Source organism: Scophthalmus maximus, chromosome 2 (genome assembly GCF_022379125.1).
Source record: "Scophthalmus maximus strain ysfricsl-2021 chromosome 2, ASM2237912v1, whole genome shotgun sequence".
NCBI lineage: Eukaryota > Metazoa > Chordata > Actinopteri > Pleuronectiformes > Scophthalmidae > Scophthalmus > Scophthalmus maximus.
The window spans coordinates 21,157,501-21,181,459 of NC_061516.1; the positions used below are offsets into that span (position 1 = coordinate 21,157,501).

The 23,959-nt window shown below is 42.8% G+C and overlaps 2 protein-coding genes and 1 long non-coding RNA gene across 12 annotated transcripts in view; 1 reads left to right on the top strand and 2 right to left on the bottom strand.

Moving 5' to 3' along the window:
• Nucleotides 1-1,396: 1,396 nt before the first annotated feature.
• Nucleotides 1,397-8,416, bottom strand: LOC118301488 (beta-2 adrenergic receptor-like). Its single transcript, XM_035627057.2, has 4 exons — nt 8,214-8,416; nt 5,299-5,449; nt 4,897-5,188; nt 1,397-4,801 (listed from the first exon to the last, which is right to left on the bottom strand). The coding sequence occupies exons 2-4, from the start codon at nt 5,444-5,446 to the stop codon at nt 3,754-3,756; spliced, it is 1,488 nt and encodes a 495-aa protein (XP_035482950.2). The 5' UTR covers nt 5,447-5,449; nt 8,214-8,416; the 3' UTR covers nt 1,397-3,753.
• A 5,413-nt stretch (nt 8,417-13,829) lies between these two features.
• LOC118301039 lies at nt 13,830-17,129 on the bottom strand. The gene is made up of 3 exons (XR_004790210.2): nt 16,374-17,129; nt 15,834-15,893; nt 13,830-15,740 (listed from the first exon to the last, which is right to left on the bottom strand). It is a non-coding gene; the product is annotated as an uncharacterized LOC118301039 (long non-coding RNA).
• A 106-nt stretch (nt 17,130-17,235) lies between these two features.
• The window catches only part of LOC118301038 (actin-binding LIM protein 3), a 36,806-nt gene continuing 30,082 nt past the window's right edge, over nt 17,236-23,959 (top strand). For 3 of the 10 annotated variants that reach the window (XM_035626098.2, XM_035626092.2, XM_035626096.2), the window contains exons 1-2: nt 17,667-17,950; nt 20,862-21,029. In XM_035626098.2, coding sequence (XP_035481991.2) covers nt 17,932-17,950; nt 20,862-21,029 — 187 coding nt within the window. In that variant the 5' untranslated portion in view covers nt 17,667-17,931. Of the gene's footprint in view, nt 17,951-20,861; nt 21,030-23,959 lie in introns of all 10 variants that reach the window. The other 7 variants (XM_035626093.2, XM_035626097.2, XM_035626091.2 and 4 more) reach the window with 4 other exon arrangements.

A 23,959-nucleotide genomic window follows, 5' to 3' on the forward strand; every position in this document is an offset into this window, starting at 1 on the left:
CATGAATAAATCACTGTACACCAGCTCAGGCTATACAACAACGTACCTTTTGGCTAATTGCCAGACGCGGCTCTGGGTCGAAAGGATTTCAGCATGGCCCTCTGCCTTCACAACAGTCCCACCAACATCCTGAACTATGTCCTGAACAGGACCGTGATGGGAATTCTCTTCCTTTGTCCGTTGAGGAGGTCAAACTTAAATCATCAAACAAATCTGTTCAAATCTTTTATTATATGTTGCAACTTCGCATCACTGCCAGTTTCTTCATTTCAGTTGCCACAGTGGTGGGACTTTGTAGTGTGTGATGAAAAACGATGGTGATGTTTTTCCTTAGTTCATTTGATAAATGCTCTGTTTTGTCTCCATCACGCAGCTCCTTCTCTGTCGGAGTGATTTTTTTTTAGCCCAGCTGGCTGCTTGGCAAATCACTATTTCCATTATCGACTGCCAATGCTAAGATGAACGCTTTGCTATGCAGTGTTGGCCCCGTTAAAATGAAGGATTAGATTAGCATTCAGTCTGACAAACCCTGTCCACACTGCTCTTTTTCACAAAGAGAAGTTCTGCAAGTGGCATCAAAAACACTTCTACTAGTAATCTGAGAGCAAAGAAAGAGTATAATTTTGTTTGCCACAAATCCCAAAGTCGTTGGTATACAGTATGAAATATCTTAGGTTTACTTGTCTAGACAGCGAAATGTGTTTGTTTGGTCTAACAACCTCAATATTCCACGTATCATTTCTTAGAAAGCAAGCTGTGAATAGTTTTGTGAGATAGGAAGCTAATTTTAACCATATTTGTCTGCGGTTGTATAAGCTTCTCTACTCGCCTTTCTTTTTCTCATCTCTCGTGCTCATATGCACATCCACAAAAACACCCATTACCACTTCATCTAAACCTAATGTTAAACCCTCAGGGGCGTTGCAACAGGGTAGGCAAAACATGAATTTGCATGGGCCCCTCGAGAACGGCTGATTACATTCATAGATGAAAAATTTGACAGATTCAACATGTCTGGAAATAGAAGCCAATGTGAAAGCGCTTGAAACCTGTATTCTCTTGAATGACCAGCAGAGGGCAACTCAATGGGGGGGGGGGGGTAATTTCCTGAGGATTTTATGGTCTCAATTGCTAATTTCAAATCTTCCTCAATACAGCATGATGTTATTTTGTAAATTATGGTTCGATTTGGTTGACTGTAGGGCACCCCCCGGGTCTCTTTTGCCTGGTGGCCCCAAAAAGTCCCACTTAAAACGGCCCTTCACTGTACAATGTACATTACTTTTTGTCCCCATAATGTGGCTGTGAGATTCAGGTCCCCACAGCATGAATAATACGTGGACATCACACACACACACACACACACACACACACACGCACACAAAGCAACACAATACATTTTCAAGAGTCCCTTTACTCACAAACATGTACAACAGTGTACGAATAAATATTTACAGAGGTGAGATGACATTCATGTGACTCTGTTGGAGGTAGAAAATAGAATCCTTTCCGTCGCTTCTGAAACTATCTTTCAGTTTCAACAAAGCGTGTTTCAGCTCTCTAAGTGTCCCAAGACGGACGCACGAATCCCGGTAACATAAAACAATGGCAGATATTTAATGTCAGTGCTGCTTAATTAAGTGTCTAATCCGATGTCGACACGTATTAACAGACATGATACAAAAAGCACATTAAAACAACTCTTAGTTCAACTGTGGTTCTTTTTACACGGGACAGTGCAAACATTGCCTGTAAAAAGAATCTTCAGAAAGCATTCAAAAATCTTAATTAAGTTATTCTACTTTTTTTCCATCTCAAAGTCAATTGAATTTGAAAAATTAAACAGTATAATGACATTTTCCAATTGGCATGTTTCAAGTTTTAAAATGGACATTCAACAATCACATCAATCACGAACAAACACACAGGCAGACACATGCAGATCATATTTACAGCACACAATCGCCAATTATTGATCCTTATTATTATTATTATTAATAATTTATTTTTAAGCAAATCAAATAATTACCTGTACACACAGAGGCATTGCTGGGGGGATTATTTCCAAAATGTATCATGTCTTGTGGTATTATTTAATCTGATGCAAGTCTTTCAACACATTTGGACTCAATTATTATAAAAAAAAAGATGATCCAAATCTTTCAGAGAGATCTAGAAAGAAAGCACTTAAACCATGTGTCATCTGATTGTTTTGTTTTCACAGTGAGCGTAACAGACAATGTTATGAAAACAGACCCATGAATGAAAACCATCTCCCCGGCTCTTTCTGACAGATAATAATGTTCTTACTGTAAAAGAGCAAAAGCAGATAGCGTAAAATGTCAGCGTCAGAAGATAGCAGATAGAGAGAGAGACGGACAGGAAAAATAGACCCAACAAAATACATGATGAAAGGACCAGTCTGCAGGGAGAGAAAGAACAGTTATGATAGTGATACGTTTGGGTCTCAAATGTTCCATCTGACACATAAATACACACCAGTAAAATATTTTGGACCGTGCAGCTAAGAGGTTTCATCAGGAAAGGAATGAAAACAGGTGGACTTTGTGATAGTCGGAGGTTGGTTATTACAAGTGAGCCTCAAAATGTGACCCTCTCTTTCAAATAAGACTTTTAGCCACAGGGCAAACAAAATGTATTTATTTTTCTCCGCTTCGTGGAGGTTTTGTTTCGGGCGGCTTGCACATTTGTTGTTGGCAGACAAAGTTATTAGCATTGTAAATGTGGTGCTAAATCCCTGCTTGTGCTTTCTGCCTTCAGGGTTTTATATGGGAAATAATAACTTGGCCTGATAAGGCACCAGTGTTTTTGGACTTCAGTGAGATAGCTTGGGCCCAGGTAGTCTTCATCAAAATGCATGATAGTTTATATATTCATATTGAAATTTATATTGAAATCTATCTCAAAATGTATATCAAAATTCACCTCAAAGGCCCTGAAAACTTCTGGTGTTTACCTTGAATAATTGGATCCTACAAGAATACACAATTTTCAGCCAGAGTTGAAACATTATTAATTGATGAGAGAATTGTGAATGTTTTGTTTTTTTTAACTGATCAAATCACAGCGACATAGTCCTAATGAAGCAGATTCACTGAGTTTATAACTCTTAGTAAATAATATGTAGTGTAACGTCTATTGTTGCTCATTTAGTCATGAATATTTCATGACTATTCATAAGGGGCTTTAAGAAAATGCAAAAAAAACATGTTCCCATGTGACTCTTACTAACTAACCACTGAGTGTTTTTACGATCTGTATTGTTGACTGTAAAATAATGTTATTGAGTAATACACAGCTACTTTGACTTTTTACTATTTGACTGCTTTTAAATAAATAAGCGTTGTGGAATGCATGCGCATACAAGATATTTTCTCTTAGATAGTTATTCGAATATCCATCAGTTATCCTTTTCACTTTTTTTCCGTATACACATAACAGCTTATTTTTCCTGTATTTCAGTAGCATATGCAGTCCATTAAAACATGACTTTTCTCTTATCCATTTCATATCAACAAGGGACGAACAACATCTTCAAATGATAACCCTGTTTGAAGTACCAGTTTGATGAAGCCAAAACAGTACTATTGACAGAAGCACACTTAACAGGGTATTTGCCGACAGCACAATGAGCTACAGCCCCCAAAACTTCCCAAAAGTTGAAACACAAACATTAGAAGACTCATCAAATTGGTGTTTACTGCTCAGTGTGAATTCCAATATCTAATTTGGTCAAGCAGTAGAAGCCGGATTGCCCTTGCAGCTCCCATTAGCAGAACCGTTCGTCTGTCGGTTGGTCAGAGAACCTGGGGCTACTTCTAAAACCTGCACAGTGCAAGAAGCCTGGGAAGGCAGAGTGAGCGTGCTGTCTCGGTCAGATCTCTCCAGACTGCCCTCCCATCCTGACCTCTGGTGAGCGTCCAGCCCTCGAGCATCATTCAGGTCGGCGTGCCCATTTGTCCTACCTTGGGGCTTCGGGTAACACTCTCTCTCCCTGCACCATCCCCACCGTCTCTTCGCTCCCCAGCCTCCCCACTTGCCCCTCAGACAGAGTATTTCCTGAAAGGCGAATCTGAAGTCAGGGCTGCGGCAGTAGATGAGTGGGTTGAAGGCTGAGTTGGAGTATCCGAGCCAGTTGAGGAGTCTGAAGAGCAGCTTGATGTCACCCAGGTGGAGGAAGGTCATGAGGATGTTGAGGATGAAGAAGGGTAGCCAACATAGTGTGAAGGTTCCCATGATAATCCCCAGAGTTTTTACAGCCTTGCGCTCCTTGAGACAGAACTTTAGCCGCTTTGTGGCAGAGTACCTTCCTTCAACTCTCTCAGTCCCTGCTCTGTTTTCTCCTCCCTTTTCTTCCTTACCAATGTCCATACCTCCTGTTGTCTGCATGTTTAGTCTGTCCGCCCCAGCTTGTTCCCCCGCCCCAGTTCCTGCCCTTAGTTTATTCATTGCAGGACTATCGTCGGGATAAGCCAGATGTGCGGTGCAATGCAAGTTATAGAAATGCCTCTCCCTGCCCCTGATCTTCTCCAGCTGTTTCTGGGCCTCCTGGAACACCCGGGTGTACAAGAAAATCATCACAACCAGCGGCAGGTAGAATGACACAATTGAGGAAGACACTGCATACGCCGCATTGGTGTTGAAGTCACAGCAGTACATGTCGGCTAAGCACTGCTGAGCTTCCTCCTCCCCTGACACCCACAACTTCAGATGGATGGGCAGGAAGGAGATGAGGGAAGCCACCGCCCACACCCCAAGGATCACCGCCAAGGCCCGACCCCTGTCATGAGGAGACACGAGGGTTAATTCTGGTTCTACTTTTAGAACATTTTATTTCAACTCCCACACAACCGGGCCAAACTGTCTCGGTCGTACCTGGTGACGAGCATTGGGTATCGAAGTGGCAAGGTGATGGCGAGGTAGCGGTCCAGAGCAATCACACACAGGGTTTCGATACTGGCTGTCACGCACAACACGTCGGCCGCTGTCCAGAACTCACACATGAAGTTTCCAAACTGCCAGCGCTCCAGCAGGATGTAGCTGGAGCCAAAGGGCACCACGACCATGCCCATGATGAGGTCAGCGACAGCCAAAGAGGCGATGAAGAGGTTGGTGACTGTCTGGAGCCGCTGAAACCGCAGGATGGCTGTAATCACCAGGACGTTACCTTGACACAAGAAACGTTGTGTAAAGAGTTCGGTGACTATAGGAGATATTTGAATGCCGTCCAAAAAAAATCACCAACTAACTAAAATGACTAAATGTTTTGTAACTTACCAAAGACTATAGCCAGAACAAGAACGGCCATCGCAACACCCAGCAGCACGAGCTCCAGACCGGTGTACGCCAAAGAGCTCGCTGACAGCGAGGAGTTGCTGTGCTGTGATTGGTTAGCCAGTGCTGACACAGTACTCGCAGACTCCATGATCTACAGTTATAACACAAAAAACATTGCTTTGTTCAGAATGGATTACAACCAATACAAATGTAGCCATACATGTTTTTTAAAGTGATGGAAATTGAAATTAGTATTTTGGGGACATTTCTACCATTATTGTAAAACTTAGATCGTTTTTGTAGAGTTTATATTTTGCTTCTCTGATCTAATCACTCACTTACAAAAAGGTTGCAGCTTGCGAAATGCTTCATGAGCATTCAGTAGCATATTCATGTGTCACAATCACATCACTAGAGCAAAACCGAGCAGCTCAATAAACAGTGTGTGAGCGTCACAGCATTGAATGACTCACCTGCCCGGACTGGATCACACAAATCACTGCATAAAATTACCATTTTGATAGCACATGCATTTTTTATCACACAATTACTTTCATAATCATGCCACACACCAAAAAAGACTTGGATAGATTATGTCGGCTGCGAGTGAAAGGCTCTCTCTAAAGCGGCACTTTAGCTGTTTGCTTCTTAAGTGGCAGTTCTTTTATGTTTTGTTGTTCTTATACATGTAGTTAGAAGTGAAGAGTGTGTTCTCTTCTGTGCGCGCACACACACACTTGGCTTCATTTGTATGCTGGCTTTATGCAATCCCGGCACTCAACATGCGAGCTGTAAAAAGGACCATTGATTCACAAGTGTTTACCCAGTTGTCCTGTGGTAAATGAGCAAAGTGTTGAATTTTGGGATGCATTTCAAAATGCTAGGGTGGACCATGATGAGATGATTTTTTAAATTTTGGTTTTTTTTACGAAAATGATCTCACAGGTGGAGTCTTACAGTGTCATGACACAACTGTTGCAAGGCAGTGCATATGAATGTAAGTATGCTGTCCAACATTCTGTCTACAGTCCACAACAGTGCATTTGTGTTCAAATCAATGTCATCATTCCCAAAGTGTCAACACATTTACATCTATATAATAAGTATGTGCCAGCATGTTGGGGCCAATGATTGATCTGCTGGAAGGTTCAAATCAATTTTTCATTATTGCTCTCTGTTTGAGTTGTAATGGATGAGGAATAGCTGCTCCTTACAGATAATGATTCACACTACGTAAGCTATAATTGCAAAAAAAAAAAGCAATTGAGCTATAATTGCAGAAATTATTTCGTCTTTATTCATGTCTGTGAAAAGGTCAGTGCACTTGTTCTTCATGAATCCTAAGGAAACCCAACCTTTACAGTGATGGAACTTTTAAACTGCCAATATCACCGCCCCACTGATCAGATCAATAATCTGGGCAGCTCCCTGAACCATCACATGGTCAATCTTGTCAATGAGGCTCTGCTCTGCCCTGTCTGAGCCATTTAAACACACACACACACACACACACACACACACACACACACACACACACACACACACACACGCACGCACACAAACACGCACGCACACACCAATTTCTGCCGTATCACTAAGGCCAAGAGTAAAACAAAAAGCAAAAGGTTTACTGAGACAAAAAAGCCAGAAAGCTCGGGCACGTGCAAACACACAAATACACATGCACACAGAACACCCAGTTTTGGCAGAGATTAGTAGAATAAACTGACGACAGTAAACTGTGAGGGAAGAGAGGTGTCCTTGTGAAAAACACAAATTTTGTGGAGACATCGGAACAATCAGCAAAGTCGTGTCTATGTGCTCTCTCAGATGGGTCTGCCCCCCCCCCCCCCCCCCCCCACATCTGTCCTGACACTGGTCGGGCCAATCACAACCATTTATCTAGAATGGGGCTAAATGGGTTTAATAATACTGATTAAGATGGAAATGCGGCTGACGGTATGCCACTTGTGCTGCAGTGTGTGGAATGCTGCTCAAGTTCCACTGGTACGTACTGATGGCAGGTGCCACTTTAAAGTGTTGGGCGATCGTCAGACAGTCACTCCCCAATAATGCATATGCAGTCTAGTTTTGTGACAACTACTGAAGCAATTGTATGTTATTTCTGTCTTTATCATATGGTGTACACTTTTCTCTTTTCTGTTCTGTTGTTGGGATACAGAATGTGTGCTACTGAAAGTAATTCCATATGCTTGTCGATTTAACCAAACCTGGCCTTTACTAACTTGGCTATTGTTAGCCCATATCAATCACAGCCAGTCTGACAAATCAATAACTGAAATTCAGAGCCAGCCTACCACATAATACGTCTATCATCTTTAATTTATTAGTAGAACAAGATGACACATTTCACCATATAAAGCTCCACTTCACAGAACAATACCAAGACATACTTATGACATTTTTATCTATTATCCATCATAAATACTTTGAATCAGGATCCACTTGCCATTGTGACATGAGGCATTTTTTTTTTGCAAATGCAAACTGGTGTGGTGATTCCAGGCAACAAATAAACCACATACAGTCTGTTAAAGGTGAACGCTAGTTCGGATTTAGTATACGTGGGAAAAAACACATGTTCCTGTTAAACCATGTTTCAGCTGTTGTTAGAAGAAGGAAAATGATTTGAGTAAGTATAAGTATTTGAGAGTTTAGAGCTTTAACAATGTGTTTGTAACATTGACTCATTAATTATAAGAAAAGCTTCAACTTTATCATCACACTTCAGTTATAATTACATTCATTGGCTTTACTCTAATGTACTTTCAAAAGGTACGAAGATGTTTCATGGTGTTTCAACTGTGTAAAATAAAAAATATATGAACACATACATGGAGAGTACATACACAAAATGGTGTATGCATGTATGTCAAACCAATTAGTTTCCTTACCTCCAGGCTCCTTCCCGTTCTTTACAATACAGTGATTTCTTAATCCGGAGGCCTTTAAGTCCACACAAAGTCTCATCATAATGTGTTTGTCAGCCTCTTTTGAGCCTCCTTTCCTGTTTTGCAGAGTTATGCGCACACACTCTGCGTCGCTCTCTCTTCCCTCTTCCCACTCTCACGTATGAACTCACTCGTTCAGCTCTACTCTACACTTGCCCTTTGGAAGCAGCTGAGCCTGTGGCCCTTTTTATAAGCAGACCCCCGTGACATCACAGGAGAACAGCAGCCTATCAGAGGACAAGGACTGGCTTTTAGTGTATATCGCAGGTCTGCAGTGCACTCACAGCTCAACGGCACTAAGAAGCCCTAATTTTTAAACCTGCATTTATTCAAGGAGTATTTTCTCAGCTCTTTTTCAGCGACACCCCACTTGATGTCCACACTCCTGAGCGGCTGAATAAAAACCACAGACAAAATAACCAATTCCCCTCTTTTTGGTAATTAAAAAACAACGCTGTGTTGTTGAGCGGGCTGAAAGAAACACAGCTCGTCCCATTCATTAAAAAATGTTAAATTAAAAAACACAACAACCCTAGACGATCCCACCCAGTGTGGTTTTGGAGTCCCACAGGGATCCGTTCGGGGCCTCCTGCTGACACCCATCTATTCTTGCCCCTTTTTCCTGCCACTCAATTTTCAATGAACTCCAAACTCTGGCCTGACCATCACACTGTACTGCCTCAGGACTGTTGCCTCCATGTCACACGTTGTGGTTGTGGCCCAAAAGTGGAGGATGAAGTTAAAGTACATACATACAAATATATATATATATGAGTACTATAGTATATACAGGGTGTATATATATATATATATATATATATATATGAGTACTATAGTATATACAGGGTGTATATATATATATAGTCAGTATGTTCCATGTTTTTTTTTCTGGGATTTAGTTTTTCGTGTTCTTTGTTTGTTTTTTTTTTGTTTGTTCAGACCTTGTGGGGAAACAGGAAACACTGCAGCACGAGCATTACACCATGTGTAATGTCTCGTTTCTCTTTTGTTTTCAAATTCATTCTGCTTTTCGTCTCGCTCTCATCTTTTCACGTTGCCTTCTGGACAAATCATTGTCAAGGAGCCCAGAGCAACATCCACGTGGCCAAGAGGCCCGATCGGTGATAACACGCGTGCGATCATTTGAACGCGGTGATTCATCTTCAGTCGTCGACCACCCAGCTGATCCGCTGGCAGAACAGAGTCGGCCTGTGCCAATGCAAAGCTGCAGTCGTCCAGCGACGCCTGCAAACAGCCAGTTCGAAGAGTTTTGTGCCTGCAGAGGAAAACCACTGCTGGTGCCATTAAGAACAAAATCCAAGCAGATGCATGACCAGTGAGATAATACAAGCAAAGAGTCCTATGCTTCTTCTAAGGGAAAAGTCAGCATGGCCATATCCTCCTGTCTGTTTAGCCCCAACACATTCCTCTCCACACCTCTTCCTCTCAATGTCCTATCCCTTCCCTTCTGTCGCTCTCTCTCTCTCGCTCATACATTCTACTAACTGTTACAGTATCCACCCCTTTTTTTCCCCTCTGCTCAGCTGTCTCCCAGTCGTTCCCCGTGGGCTGGTTTTGTGGGGTGGATGTTGTGTGTAGCAAGAAAGTGCCGGACTCCTGTTTGTGGTGAGGGTCAGATAACAAAACCGCTGTGGTTAAGGTCAGGGAGGTCATTGGGATTTGGAAGAATGTTAATAAACAAATGGTGTCTCAAGTTTCTCTGTATTAAACCAAGTGTTATATGAGTTCTGCAACATAACCATAAAAAGGTCCATTACTCCTGTTTCTCATCAGGTGAATGAATTTTTATTTTCCTCATTTCCTCATAATGAGGAAATTATAAACATAATTTCAGACAGAGTTGTCTACATAAATTACCTTTGTTTAGCAATAGTTTATAAAAACCAAATACATATTAGGGAAACCTAATGTTTTTTTAATGAAGGCATCTGCAAAATAATCAAACCGAATGTACTTGAAAAACTAAATGATAATGTTGATGGTTTGTATTTCCTGCAATATTACTTTTGTAATATTATTATTACAAGATATGATCATGGTAAATTATTGTTTTGATTCAGCACTTGGTTAAGGTTGAAATAAGTTTGTAGGCTTGATCAAATGTCTATGTCAAACCCCACTGAGCATAATCCATACAGTTTTGCTTCTGTCAAAACATTACTGGAAAAACAAATAAGCAATAATTCAATACATTTACAGGACAGGGTGTCAGGGCTGATTAACAAAATAGCACATTTTCTTTTCTTATTCTTATCATTATAAACCCAAGTGAACAAGGCCATGTTGACTTTTGTTGTCAGTTGTCTGTAGCAACAGGGTTTCTACCTTGGACCTAAACATGATGACTTCAACCACTTAAAATATGACCTTGTGAGTTCCATTAGAAAGGATCGTATGACGCAAACCGAGCTACAACACGTTTCCCAGCAAAGTGTTTGATTTTCCATCAAGTGTAATTATATTAAAATGACTGCGAAGAAACCAGGTTTGAATGTTTTAGTGGTTTGAAAGACTTATGTGCATAATACATACTCTTTGCTTTTCCGTCGAGTCCGTCTCAAGGTTGTTGCTTTTTGGTAGATTTTTCACCTCTAATCTTCTCTGTAACTTTCCACTGAATCCATTATACAGAGGAACTGGAAAGATTTCAAACTTTTCTCTCAGAAACAGCATGACGCCTGCCTTTGTATTGCGCGGTTTCCCAAGTTGGTGGGACCATTCTGTCACGCAGCCACGTTGCTGTAGACCGCGTTGAGCGTTTGACATGAAAATTCTCATGGATGAACAGTTCCGCTGAACTGATCTGATCTCAGGTTCACGGACGAGATGTTTTCATCGCCACTGCAAAGCCACATTTGTTTGTGTTTTATCTAACACATCTGCCACCACCTCGGTTGAAAGCATTTCACACATACTGCGCAATGCGTCTGTCGCAGAACTGTGGCCGATCCCATTTGCACTGAGCGAAACATTCCCAGCCTCTTCTGGGTTTTTTGTTTCAGAACATATTCGTCCTTCTGAGCAGGGCCCACTCCGTTCGCTGTATCCTGTACACACCGTGCATCTGCACCACTGACAAGCTTCACTGTTTCCTGCTGCTCATCTTGATTTTTAACACCTCATCCTTCCTGTACCGAGAAGTGACAACATGGACTGCTGCGTAAAGCATTTTCAATATCGTGTTACAGTCACTGGAGACATTTTTGTACTTTTAATGTAATAATAACAAGACTTTATTTCTATAGCACTTATCTAAACAATAAAACAAGATAAAATCAAATCAATTATTGAATTAAATTAATAACCATCTAAAAACCAGTTGAAAATCGGGCTTGTATAGAAATATGTTTTAATCAATCAATATTTTTTTTCAACAGGTGCCGGCAAGTATAATATAGTGAGAACATTTCCCCGTTTATTCTTGAGTTTACTTTACCACGTTTCCATTGCTGGACTTTTACTTGCAATGGAGTAATTCTTTGTGTTTGTGTCTCCTCTGCCCGGCTGAGACAGCTGTTTTGACAGATGTGACGACGGGAGGGGTCAAACAAAGAGGCGAGTCAAATTCCGGGCTCACAAGCACACAGCATATCTCACATTCTTGTTTTATGAACTTTTTATTTTTATTTGTGACATACATGTAAACATGCAACGTTACATGTGCCCACCTCTGCGCGACTTCACTTTATGTGTGTGTGTGTGTGTGTGTGTGTGTGTGTGTGTGTGTGTGTTGACAGGGGGAAATGAAAGGTCCACTTTTTACACGTGAGGTTTGAGGCACGGGAGCAGCAGGATAAACATTCTCTCTGCCAGTCGGCACCTTCCCTTCCCTTTTTGTCCGTCTCATGTCATTGCTGTTTTCTCTCCTCGGTCTGACGCTCTTTCCGCTGTCCCTCATCACTCCCTTCTCATTCATATTGCAACTCCCCCCCCTCCTCTGCCTCCTCCGTCATCACTCTCTCTTTTTCATGCCTTCATCGTCTCCCACTTCTCTAACTCTTGTACTCTGCTTCTCATCCTTCATCCATCCTCATTTTCGTCCTTCCCCTGCCACTTTTTTGCCACTTGTGTGATTTGTCACCTTCTTTGAAATACCTCTTCTGATTTCTTGTTTTACCTCTTCTGGATCCGCTAGTGCCTTAGGTTTTCTTGAAGTACACCATTCAGCATTTCAACCGCTTTAGAAGTGATTATTAAACACCAAGATGAATTCATTTGCTGAATATTTCTTCGTGGTAGCCGGCCTCTTCATAGATTTAAAGAAGAAAGAAAAAAGAAGCCATAATTATGTCCAGGAGGAATTAAAAGGGGGAAACTCTCAAAGTCATGTATTCTATATCATATGACTAATCATAACCACCGACTTACTTTAATATTATAATCACAAAGTTGGTGGACTCGCAGGAGACAGATGACAAGAGGACATCCCCTGATGACGTTTGGAGTTATTATTGTGATTATGTGTTTTTTGGAATGGCTGATGCTGTTTTTCTTGGTCGGACTGTCTCGTCTTTTTTCCACAGGTTCACTCGCCACGAATAGAAAAATTCCTTACAATGTGCAAAATTGAGTGGAGTGGCCCTTCAACTGAGAAGACAATCTTACCACACGAATTGCAGGACACGGCTCATACATAAAAAAAATCACCACTCTGCAAGTGTGAAGTTACAGTGTTTGATTTTACTGTATTTTTAAACCCAACCTGCCGAACGCTCCCCATGAACACAGGCTCAAGTACCATTTGAACCAAGTCACTTTCCAGGGGTTGAGAGAGAGAGAGAGAGAGAGAGAGAGGCGTCACCTACAGTACTGTTCTACTATTTCACTGCAGCCGAGGGCTCAGAGAATTCCTTGTCCAAACACAGCTGCTCCAGCTCCGTTGGATAAGAACCAAAGCTGCGAGGAGCTGGCTCCACACCCAGGTTTGAACCATGTGAGCGCGGGAAGCGACGGACATCCAGAGGGGATGTTGAGGTTCGTGTGTCTAATCGACTACATCAGTAAACTTCACACTGCTGAAACGCTTCAACTTTGTATTTTATAGCTGCAAGAAATACAGTTCTCAGCTGCCATGCATTGAATTATTTGCCTCCTGTGACTTGACTGCCTCTTCTTCACGCCGTCAACACAGACAAAAATGGCTGTTTGAGATGGTCCACCATCTCCCATGTGAAAAGTGACACCATCAGAACGGTGGAATAACACAGAACAACATGTGTCTTGGCTGAGGGGTGGTTTTACCATGATGCATTGTGGGAGGGATGAAACCACAAAACAATACAGCAGGAATGTCTTTTCAGTTCTCTCTCTGAAGATCTGTAGAAACGAGGTGCGGTTTATTTTTATTCAAAGAAAGAATATGAACGTTTTGATTTATTTGCCGTACTGCCGTCTCCTGCAGGTATAAATCTGAAGGTTTGGGGCGGGGGGGGGGGGGGGGGGGGGGGGGGGGGGGGGGGGGGGGATGTAGTGTGACCTCTGACCTCTAAATTCAGAAATATCAACAAGACCAGGACCCTGACATAAAGAACACGCTCATGAACTTTTAATCATAATGGCAGGTCACACACACACATACACAAGTGACCTTACATTCAACTTTCTCATTTCCTGACGCACCTACAAAGACATGCAGTTCGTACCAGGACCTTTGATACTGCCACTGGATTTATGTCTTCGACTGGGAGGCGTCTGCCCACACTGGGACTGTGTGTGCAGACTCACAAACAATCCCTGTCAGAGTTGCTGTTCTGTAATAGTGAATTATAGTATGCCAACATAGACGGATGTCTGTGTGGATCATCTTTTGGTGGCACCTTTGTCTCCCTTTTTTCCCCCATGAAACATCGTCCTCTGTTCACTTAAATGCACATAAATCTTTATATCTTTGGTCAACAGGTTTCTTATGTTCAGACTCTCTTTAGTAATACCTCACTTCCCCATCAGCTGCATCTGGTCCGACCAACGCCAGTATCACTTCATCTTTGACAGGCGATACACGTCCTCTGAATTTCCTCTTTTAGAATATGACTGTATTACCTTAACATAAAGGCTTTTTAAAACTGAATCAGTGTCCTCTTTTGGTTAATGATTAAAAAAAGAAAGGTTCGATTGGAAAATCCAACAATGAGAAAAGATAATACGGGACTTTATTAATCTCACGCCGGGGAAATCTACTTGTTACAGCAGCAGCAAGAGTCAAGGCATCAGGAAAGAGGTAGAAATGTCACTAAATATAGCAGAAATATACACTAAAAAATTGAGGAAAGCTATATCCATTAATACAAACAACCTGTTTCTACTCCTCTGCACTGCAAAGTTCAGGTGCATAATTCAAAACCTCCATTTCTAATACATCTTAAATATAACTTAACACTCTTCAGTTAACAAACACTGGGCAGTTGCCAGTTGTTCTTTTGAAGGGACAGACCATTGTACTCCCAGTGCTTTAATTCTGACTTTACAATGGGCCATTAATCACACCTGAATGTCCCCACGGACACAAACTCAAGGTGAACAGGTGATGTTTTGTTTTTCTAAACCCCATACCAGTCGATAACCGACTCTCAGCTTTGTTGCAGCAATTCTGAAAAGACAGGAAGGCAACAGAAAAAGCTGCGGGAGATCAAAGATGATGGGTGGCACTGCGTGAGAGAATGAGAAGAAAAACCGTTACACAGGCCAGACTTTGTTGAAGTCTCTAATGGGAGGTTTTGCAGTGAAGCTAACGTTAAATGTTTCCTTTCTTGTACAGACACATCAGCAGGAAGCGTCAGGAAGTGTCAATGGTTGCCGTGCCGGCCATTGCATCCTGCGCATTGTTTTGAATTACAGGGAAGTGAGCCAGGACGGCCCGCAAGGTAAATGTTTAAACATTGGTATGTGCTGGAAGGAACATATCGTATCTCACACTGCTCAAGCTCTTCACAAAGGAACATGTTCATAATGTGAAAACTGTAAAAAAAAAAATATATATATATATATATATATATATATATATAAATATTATAATAATTATAATATAATATATACATATATAAACATAATCTTTATGATTCTCTAATATGTAAAAATCTATGTGACTTTTATTCTTGACATTTATTTTGGTTTACCAAGATGGAATATAATTATAATTTGAGTGGTGGTTGATTTATATCTAATGCCAGTGACACCACTACATTACCCACAATGCATCTCATGCAGCTCAGATGGAGAGTTTACTCATCTAGTTACCATTTTGAAATCTAGGGAAAGGGAAATACTCCCTCACCCCACAGATTCCCTATCTGACCACATACAGCTTTCAGAAATATTGTCTGAACACACACTTCCCCCTTGTGGTGTTTATTTGAAGCTACAGCTGATGTCGCCACTTTGCTCAACTTTATTATTACGTATTCAATACGTAATATCATGTAGGTCATCAGGTCATCAGACAGCCTGGGTTCACTGCACGTCAAGGAACGTTTGGTTATTTGATTGCAGATTTGTCAGGGAATGGTGCATGTTCCTCAAAACAAATGATCGTGGAATAAGTCTTACATAGAAAATGCTGTGCCAGGTCCAACACTGGTTGATTTTATGTCCTCAGTCTGCAGGAACCTGGAAGCAACAAGGCACATACACAAAGCATGAAGAGAGTGAGTGGGAGGTCAACAGGGGCCACAAGTTCCACTGACAAAGTCAGAGCGAGGACCTATTATTATTATTATTATAATTATTATTATAATTATTATTATTATCATTACCATTATTACGCCAAATTAATCTCTAATTTGAGGCACTTCACGTGCTCCGACCTTCCCAAACCTTTGCACAAGCATCAGAACCGGTAAAAAATTTGATAAAATGTTGATATTTTAGAGGTCTCGGGCAGGGGCGTGTCAAAATATCTCAATAAAGCCCCTTACCACATTCCCCCTTGCTTTACATTTGTTGTAGATGAACAAAATTTGGTATAGGCACGTGTATTACATCAATACCTACAAAAAAAATAACAGGTCGCCATTACTTCCGACCAACAGGAAGTCGACCATTTCGATTTTAAGTGTGCAGATTTGGACATTTTGTCGCATTCCATACTTTAAAGAACTCCTCCGACAGACTTCACACCAGCAACCTCAAATTTTGGTGTGTCATCTCAAGACCCATTTGAAATCTAGGGAAAAGGGAAAATCTAGGGAAAAGAAAATCGTTCTCTCAAAGCTTGAGTTTTCGTCAGAGCCCCTTCCTGTGACGACGTGGAGAAGACGGGGTGATTTTCGAGGCCTTCGCCATGGAACAGGAAGTTCCTCCTGATCATAGCCACATGATGATGCTCCACGACATGGGACGTTCCTCTGACTTGCATGTCAAACGTGCACATGTGTGCGAGGGCCCTGATCAAAGCCGCTTGGAGCTTTAATCTTCTATTGGGATATTTTAGTTTTCACTGCCTAAACGTACATGAAAAGTGTCCAAAATATGCACTATATACTACAATTCATATTCTAGTTACCATTGTAATTATTTTATTTTATCATCTAAACTATTAGACATGTTTATAAACACCCACAGACTTTGATATGTCTCGGCAGGAAACGCACGGTCAGGGGTGTAGCACCAAAACTCTGGGACCACCTCAATGCTGAGTCGCGATGGGCGGACTAAACCATTTTGCGCCTTTTTGTAGGGGTGAGAGGGGCCCTCAGGGAACCAGTTGGGCCCTCGGGGAACTAGTTAAGTCTCTCAACCAGTGTATTGAGCCATTAAAAAAAGAAAAAGTTATGACACTAATCAGAAAAACTACTTAGAAAACACTAATTACGGACAAAGAATACTTTTAATTCCAGACCCCCCCCCCCCCCCCCCCCCCCCCCCCCTTGCTACGCCCGTGCGCACAGGTGACATTAACAACCTGTCCATGCGTCCCAGTGAGACACGATCACAGGAGAGTGAGCCAGCATGCCAGGACCAAGACCAACAAAACCGGACGCGCTCAATGGAGTTCAGCCCTCATTAGTTGTAGTTGGTTTGTGCGTTTTCCTACTGCCGTGAAGAAAATAATAAAAAAAAAAGAACTCAAAACGCAGCGTGCCAACAGAGTTACACGTTGCATTCTGGAGTCCGGACGCTGTTCGGCGCCCTCGCACCGTGAAAGCACTCGGTCCGTCCTGTGGTCCGACAGCTTTGACTCTGAAACTCCCACCACCGGGCATTTCCAGCCTTCGCAGCGGCGCGCACAGGCACGCAGGCGTCCCCGGGAGCGCACGGAGTCACGGACTGCGTCGTGGAGGAATGGACTCCTCTGCGCCGCGCCAGAGGACCGCCGGGTGCGTGCTGTGTTGGGCTGGGAGCGGCAGGAGCTGAAGGCTTGAGGAGGAGGAGGAGGAGGAGGAGGAGGAGGATGGTCGCGTCCGTTTCCATCTAATTCCTGCCTTTACGCATGGTGGAGAGGTACAGTGCAGTCCGCCGCCTGGCTCTGTAATCCGCCCGTCGGGAGGAGCAGGGAAAGCCCTGCCCAGACGGAGGCAGCGAGAGGGGAGGGAGAGTTTCAAGTCGAGAGAGTTGACAGGAGGAGGACTTGGTCATATCAGCTGCTGGAAACCGAAATCAAGTGACTTGTTGGAGGAGGATCCTTCAAACTGTTCCTCTTGGCACCATGAGTGGACCCACAAATGGTAAGCAAAGGGTGTGTGTGTGTGTGTGTGTGTGTGTGTGTGTGTGTGTGTCAATAACGTGGTGTCCTGGGAGGTTTTAAACTGAAGGTCTATTGATCACTGGCTCACTTATTGACACTGTATTTCATCATGTCATTTAGCAATCTCCCTGTCAAACCAAGGTTAGGAACAGGGGTTGGTTTTTGTGTGTTGGTAGCTGACAGCATTCGTCAGTCATATCTTCCATTTTTTTCTCATGATTGTCAGTTTGCGTTGGCCTGCCTTGACAAGTGTGAGCGGTGTGTTTGGATGGATAACGATTTCTGTGCATGGTTCTGACGGCGTCCGGGGATTCCTCCACTGGAGACATTCCCACAGCCACGCGATCCGGTCAATCTCACTCCATTTCATTGATCAAATATGTTAAATTGCTCCTTCAACCTTTTTTCTTTTTTCAGCTACTCAGATACTTTTGGATAGAAGAGAGGAAGCCTGCTGTTCTTTGATAGCCAGAAGAAAAGGGAGCAGATCCTTGCTTGACACTGTGCAGGGCACATATTAAAAAAAACCAATGTCTAAACATAGAAAACAGTTGCTTTTTTTTTATTGATGTGAAACCACAAAATGTGTATTTTCCAAAAATCAAAAGCAGCGTGGCACTGCAGTACATGCTTTCCAGTGTAAGCTGTCGACCTACGCTTCCTGGCAGCCGTTCAGCTCTATACATTCCACCAAAGCAAGATATTTAGGACACTTATGTTCCCCGGCACTGGCAGGGATACGCTGCCATTCAATCACAGCCATGCAGCGTAGCAGAGGGGCCCAGGCCGAGCGACTGTAACCCCCAAAAAATCTCCCATAGAAAGGAAGGGGATTATCGTTCGGCTGACTGGCTTGGTTGACACCAAGGGAGAGCTTATTGGTTTTTATCCAAGCTGTTTATCCACAGCGTCAAAGGTCAGAATGAATATGTGATGCTGTCAAACCGTGCAGGATAAATGGCTTATTTGACTTTGAGGGAGAATTGTGGGGGAAACAGATTGGATTTCATCTTTTGAGTGGAAAATCAAATCAGTTGGGGTCGGAGATGTGTTGTCTTTCTTTACACGTCAAAACTACTGTAAGATAGTGAACAGAGCAGAGAGCAGAGAAAGAAAGAATCTGGGAACGAAGAGTATTCAAATATTATTATAAAAAAGTACATACACGGTACATAACTTAACCCACTTACACAACATCCATGTGGCTCACACATACAGTTCATATACTGTAATGCTAATGCTGCACATTTTCATTAATCCCGTAAAACATTCAAGAGGACTATTAATAACAAACATACATAATAATACCACAATCTCACACACACACACACACACACACACACACACACAGGTGGCTCAGATCCTTCTCTGTCCGTGGTTCCAGTCTTTGTGCTGCCATCTGGCTACAGAACCAATGCCAGCTTCTGTGGCACACACACACACACACACACACACACACACACACACACACACACACACACACACACACACACACACACACACACACACACACACACACACACACACACACACACACACACACACACACACACACACACACACACACACACACACACACACACACACACACACACACACACACACACACACACACACACACACACACACACACACACACACACACACACACTGCTGATACAATTTGTTAGGGAAACATTTCTGTCCTAGTTTTACCTATTTTTTTTCTTTTTCCGCCTGACATTTATAGATCCACAACACTGTGTCTCTCTCCTGCTGCCATCGGCTTAACCTGCCGGCATTTGTTGTTCGCTGCCTTGGCACAACACTCTGGGAATGCTTTTGGTTTCACGTCTATGAAATGAGTAGCACGCAGTAGAATTTCTCGCTCAGATTGATGGTCAACTGTTGCAGCAAATCAAAACGATCTTTTGTGTGTGTGTGTGTGTGTGTGTGTGTGTGTGTGTGTGTGTGTGTGTGTGTGTGTGTGTGTGTGTGTGTGTGTGTGTGTGTGTGTGTGTGTGTGTGTGTGTGTGTGTGTGTGTGTGTGTGTGTGTGTGTGTGTGTGTGTGTGTGTGTGTGTGTGTGTGTGTGTGTGTGTGTGTGTGACTACTTGTTTCACTAAGAGGGATTTGACCAGTTTCACGAGTGAGGATGGAAGAGGTGTAATCCCCAGATGGCCTCACTCGGCCCCTTTCTGTCCCGCTAGTGTGTCTTTGTCTGTCGTGGTCGGCATGTGTAGTGTCAAGTGTCAGGATTCAAAGCTTTATTGATTGACACATGCACATAAAGCAAGAAAATGTAGTAGTTATGAAAGAAAATGTGTACCATTGCAGCAAAGCATTGAATACATTTAGAGGTGTAACAATGTACAGAAGTATATTTCATATTCTGAAAACCTTGAGCAGTTTGATCTGGCACAGTCAGCCAGCATACATGTTTGTCCCTCTGTCTCTCTCTTCGTGAATGGCTGTGCGTTCTGCTCTCTGGCAGAGTGACAGCCCGTACAGGAGCCACCACTATGTACTAAGTCAATTACTGAGTCGCCTCTATCTCCTCTAAACCTCTAGTCGAGTGTGAATGTGATTATTTTTGTGTGTGTTTGTCTGCCTCCATGTTTTGTTACTGTTCGCTTTCTGTTTGTCTTTGTGGAGGAGAAGAAACCCTCTGTCCTGTCCTGAGACATATATATCTATATATATATCTATAGATATATATAAACCAGAGCGACTTTTTCCACATTCATTATACATTAAAGCTTGCGTTTGGCTGTCATGTTTCGGGAGCCCTTGCTCGAGGAAAAGAAAAATGCATCAGATATCAGTCGTTCTGATCTCAGCACTTTTTTTCAATCTCACTTTGATCAAAATGACAACAACTGACGTGTGCTTTTGATCCTCCGCTCCCAACAGTTCAGTACCAGTCTGGTGTGTACGGAGGAAACAACAACAACAGCAGCTCTCCTCTCTGCAGCCGTGGAAATTCACCCATCGTGTGCGAGCGCTGTGGGGAGGTTTGTCGCGGCGAGGTCGTGCGCGTCAAGAACACACACTTCCATGTTCAATGCTTCACCTGCCAAGGTAAAAAAAACAACTCTACACACACACACACACACACACACACACACACACACACACACACACACACACACACACACACACACACACACACACACACACACACACACACACGCGCGCTTCCTAAAAGCACACGTGCACATAGTTATTTTAACATTTTTGCAGTCCTGGACTAAGGCTTTCAAGAGTGGATTCAGCCCATGTAAATCTGCCATGATTAAATATTAAATAATTACCAGTACTCAGACAAGAAGGAACCAGAACAACCGGATCAGTGACGGCTTCTGTTTTCACTGAAAGACGAAATGAGCTATGACTTTACCAGGATCAAAGCCAATCACAAAGTTTACTACATGAGAGGAAAAAGGCCTTCAGTGACACCGAAGCCTCAGTTATCCGGCACCGCTGGCGCCACATGCAAAAGGTGAAGGAGGAAAGATCTTTGATCCCTTAAACATTAGAGTAATTACAGTTTAGTCCAGATATACCAGCGACAGTCCAGTATTTTGATTGGCCTCTGGATTTGGTCCTTGTACAGTAGCTACTTATCTTCAGACGACCAGGAGTCTGTCAGTTTGCGGACATCTGACTGACAGGCCAGGCATGTTGCAGTTATCATCTACTGTATCATCCTGTATTTGTAAAACACATGGCTGGTAAGATCTTCAGCGTCCTGCCGCCAAAGCTGCTGGAGGTGGAGATAGTCAGATCCACAGTTTTTTATCCAGGGACGCCAGATAAAGCTGATCGGTCATGAGACGATTAATGGGAGAGAAAAAAGGAAAGTTGTGATTCGTGAAATCTGTTTTCAGTATTTTCCTCTCATCTTTGATTACAGTAATCTTTCACTGGTAAATTTGGTAATATGTCATAAGCCCAAAATGTTGGAAACCATTGATATTATTGATTGTCATATCCACTTATCCTTGTAAAACTAGGCACTCGGTGGAGCGCATACCTCCACAGCCCCCTAAATTCAGACATCAGTCCACCACATACATATCACGATCCATGTATTTTTCCTTGGAAAATAGAGAAAGAGATTTCTGGATCTGCCCCTTGATCCAGATCCCCTCCTTCCACCAACTTCTGAGGAAATCCCTTCAGCCATTTTTTGCGCAATCGTCCTGACAAACAAATTGTACGTTCTTAGTTACTTTCCACCATCATCCATTTTATCACACTTACTTAGACATATGGAAATGTCTGCTGTGACTTCGCCGGAGTGTTTGAATTCACATGAACAAGAAAACCAACTCAGCTGGACAGTGGAGCTCCACAGCAACTCACACACGGTGGGACGCAGCTCTCAGATAGAGGTCTGGAGTCAGCAGCTGGCTTAGCAGTGCAGTCAGCAGGTTTCTATGAGCCCAGAGTCAGACTCCAACCAGCGAAGCTCCTTCCACTTGCCGAGAGCCACTCAGTCCCCGTGTGTGTGTGTGTGTGTGTGTGTGTGTGTGTGTGTGTGTGTGTGTGTGTGTGTGTGTGTGTGTGTGTGTGTGTGTGTGTGTGTGTGTGTGTGTGTGTGTGTGTGTGTGTGTGTGTGTGTGTGTGTGTGTGTGTGTGTGTGTGTGTGTGTGTGTGTGTGTGTGCTGTTTTATCTCATGCAACATTTCTCACAGTCACTGCAGATCTTAAAATGAATGTTTGGTTGAATGACAATGTGTGACTTCAATGGAGTCACTCACTCCTTCTGACGGGGCAGATTTATCGACGGGAGTTTTCTCTCTTTGATATTAAAGTATTTACTCTTATGGATGGTTGATCTTGCAGAGTAAGCTTAATGACTTTTGGCTAATGGGTCTCGGGCCGAGTAGACATCAGCTGATGAAGTGGACAAGAATCAAATCGTCAGCTTTCAGAACACAGTGTGTTTTTCTTCTCCTGCATCTGCTCAGTATCTTTTCCCTCGAACCTTCCCTCACATTTTTTTCTTCTTCGCTGTTTGTAGCTGTGAATGTCCGACAGATACTTTGTCTGATGAACAGTGTAATCTCCTGTTGGTGTATTTGGGATTGCAGAGATTTTTCTTTTTGGAAACAAGGAGAGAGACAAAGTGGAGAGACGATTTGGGATAAAGGAGGAATGGAAACAGATGAGCTGAGTGAGATGGACGTGATTTAAGATGATTCATTGGACAGAATGTAGCGACTAACTCAGAAGGTGTGGTCTAAAACATATTCTGGATACTAGAGACTCAAATGTTAAATCTATTTTCCTCATTATTCTGAAATTGCTGCGATTGGACGGATTGTCGTGACATTGGTCCAGATGAATCGCACTGACTCTGCAGTTCCGCTGACTTCTCGTGTAGCGTCACCATGAGGCTGAAAGTTGTGCTGTTGGTTGAAATGACACAACAACTTTGTGTTGTGAATGTTTTTTTTGTTCTATAAATAATCTCTCATAAAATATGGAACATGTTGATAAACTTGCTCTCAGTCTAAAGTGAATGATGCCAGTTTTTGGATCTTTATCTTCATGACCTGCTGGGTCTGCGGCTGTAGCTCATCAGTTTGATGGACAAATGCTAATGCTTCACTATTAAAAACCCAATTTTTCTACCGGTGTTAACTTTGTAGCCAAAATCCATAACAAGTCCCATCATTGTACCGGTGTAATCCCTCAGTGACTCTATTGGCTGCATGTTCCCACTTCCCCTTTTTCTCCTCTCCCCTCCTCCGTCTCTGATCCACGTGTCCATCCCGACCACACTCATGCAAATGCAGAGGAGCCAAAGCTCGGAAATCCATCCCATGTTGATGATGCAAATGAATGAGGGGAGACTGTGACAGGACGGCAGACGTGTGCTGGATGGACAGATCGATAAGCTCATTGAAACCTCCCCTGGGCCCCCCTGTCTCTCCCTCTCTTCCCTCCACATCCTCATCCCCTCACTCTGCTGCTCGTCTGCTGCCCTTTCTCCCCACATA

Coding starts and splice junctions, on each gene's coding strand:
- LOC118301488 (XM_035627057.2), bottom strand. CDS start 5,446: ATGGAGTCTGCGAGTACTGTGTCAGCACTGGCTAACCAATCACAGCAC. Junction 5,189..5,298: donor TGTTCTGGCTATAGTCTTTG/GTAAGTTACAAA, acceptor TCTTGTGTCAAG/GTAACGTCCTGGTGATTACA. Junction 4,802..4,896: donor TACCCAATGCTCGTCACCAG/GTACGACCGAGA, acceptor TCCTCATGACAG/GGGTCGGGCCTTGGCGGTGA.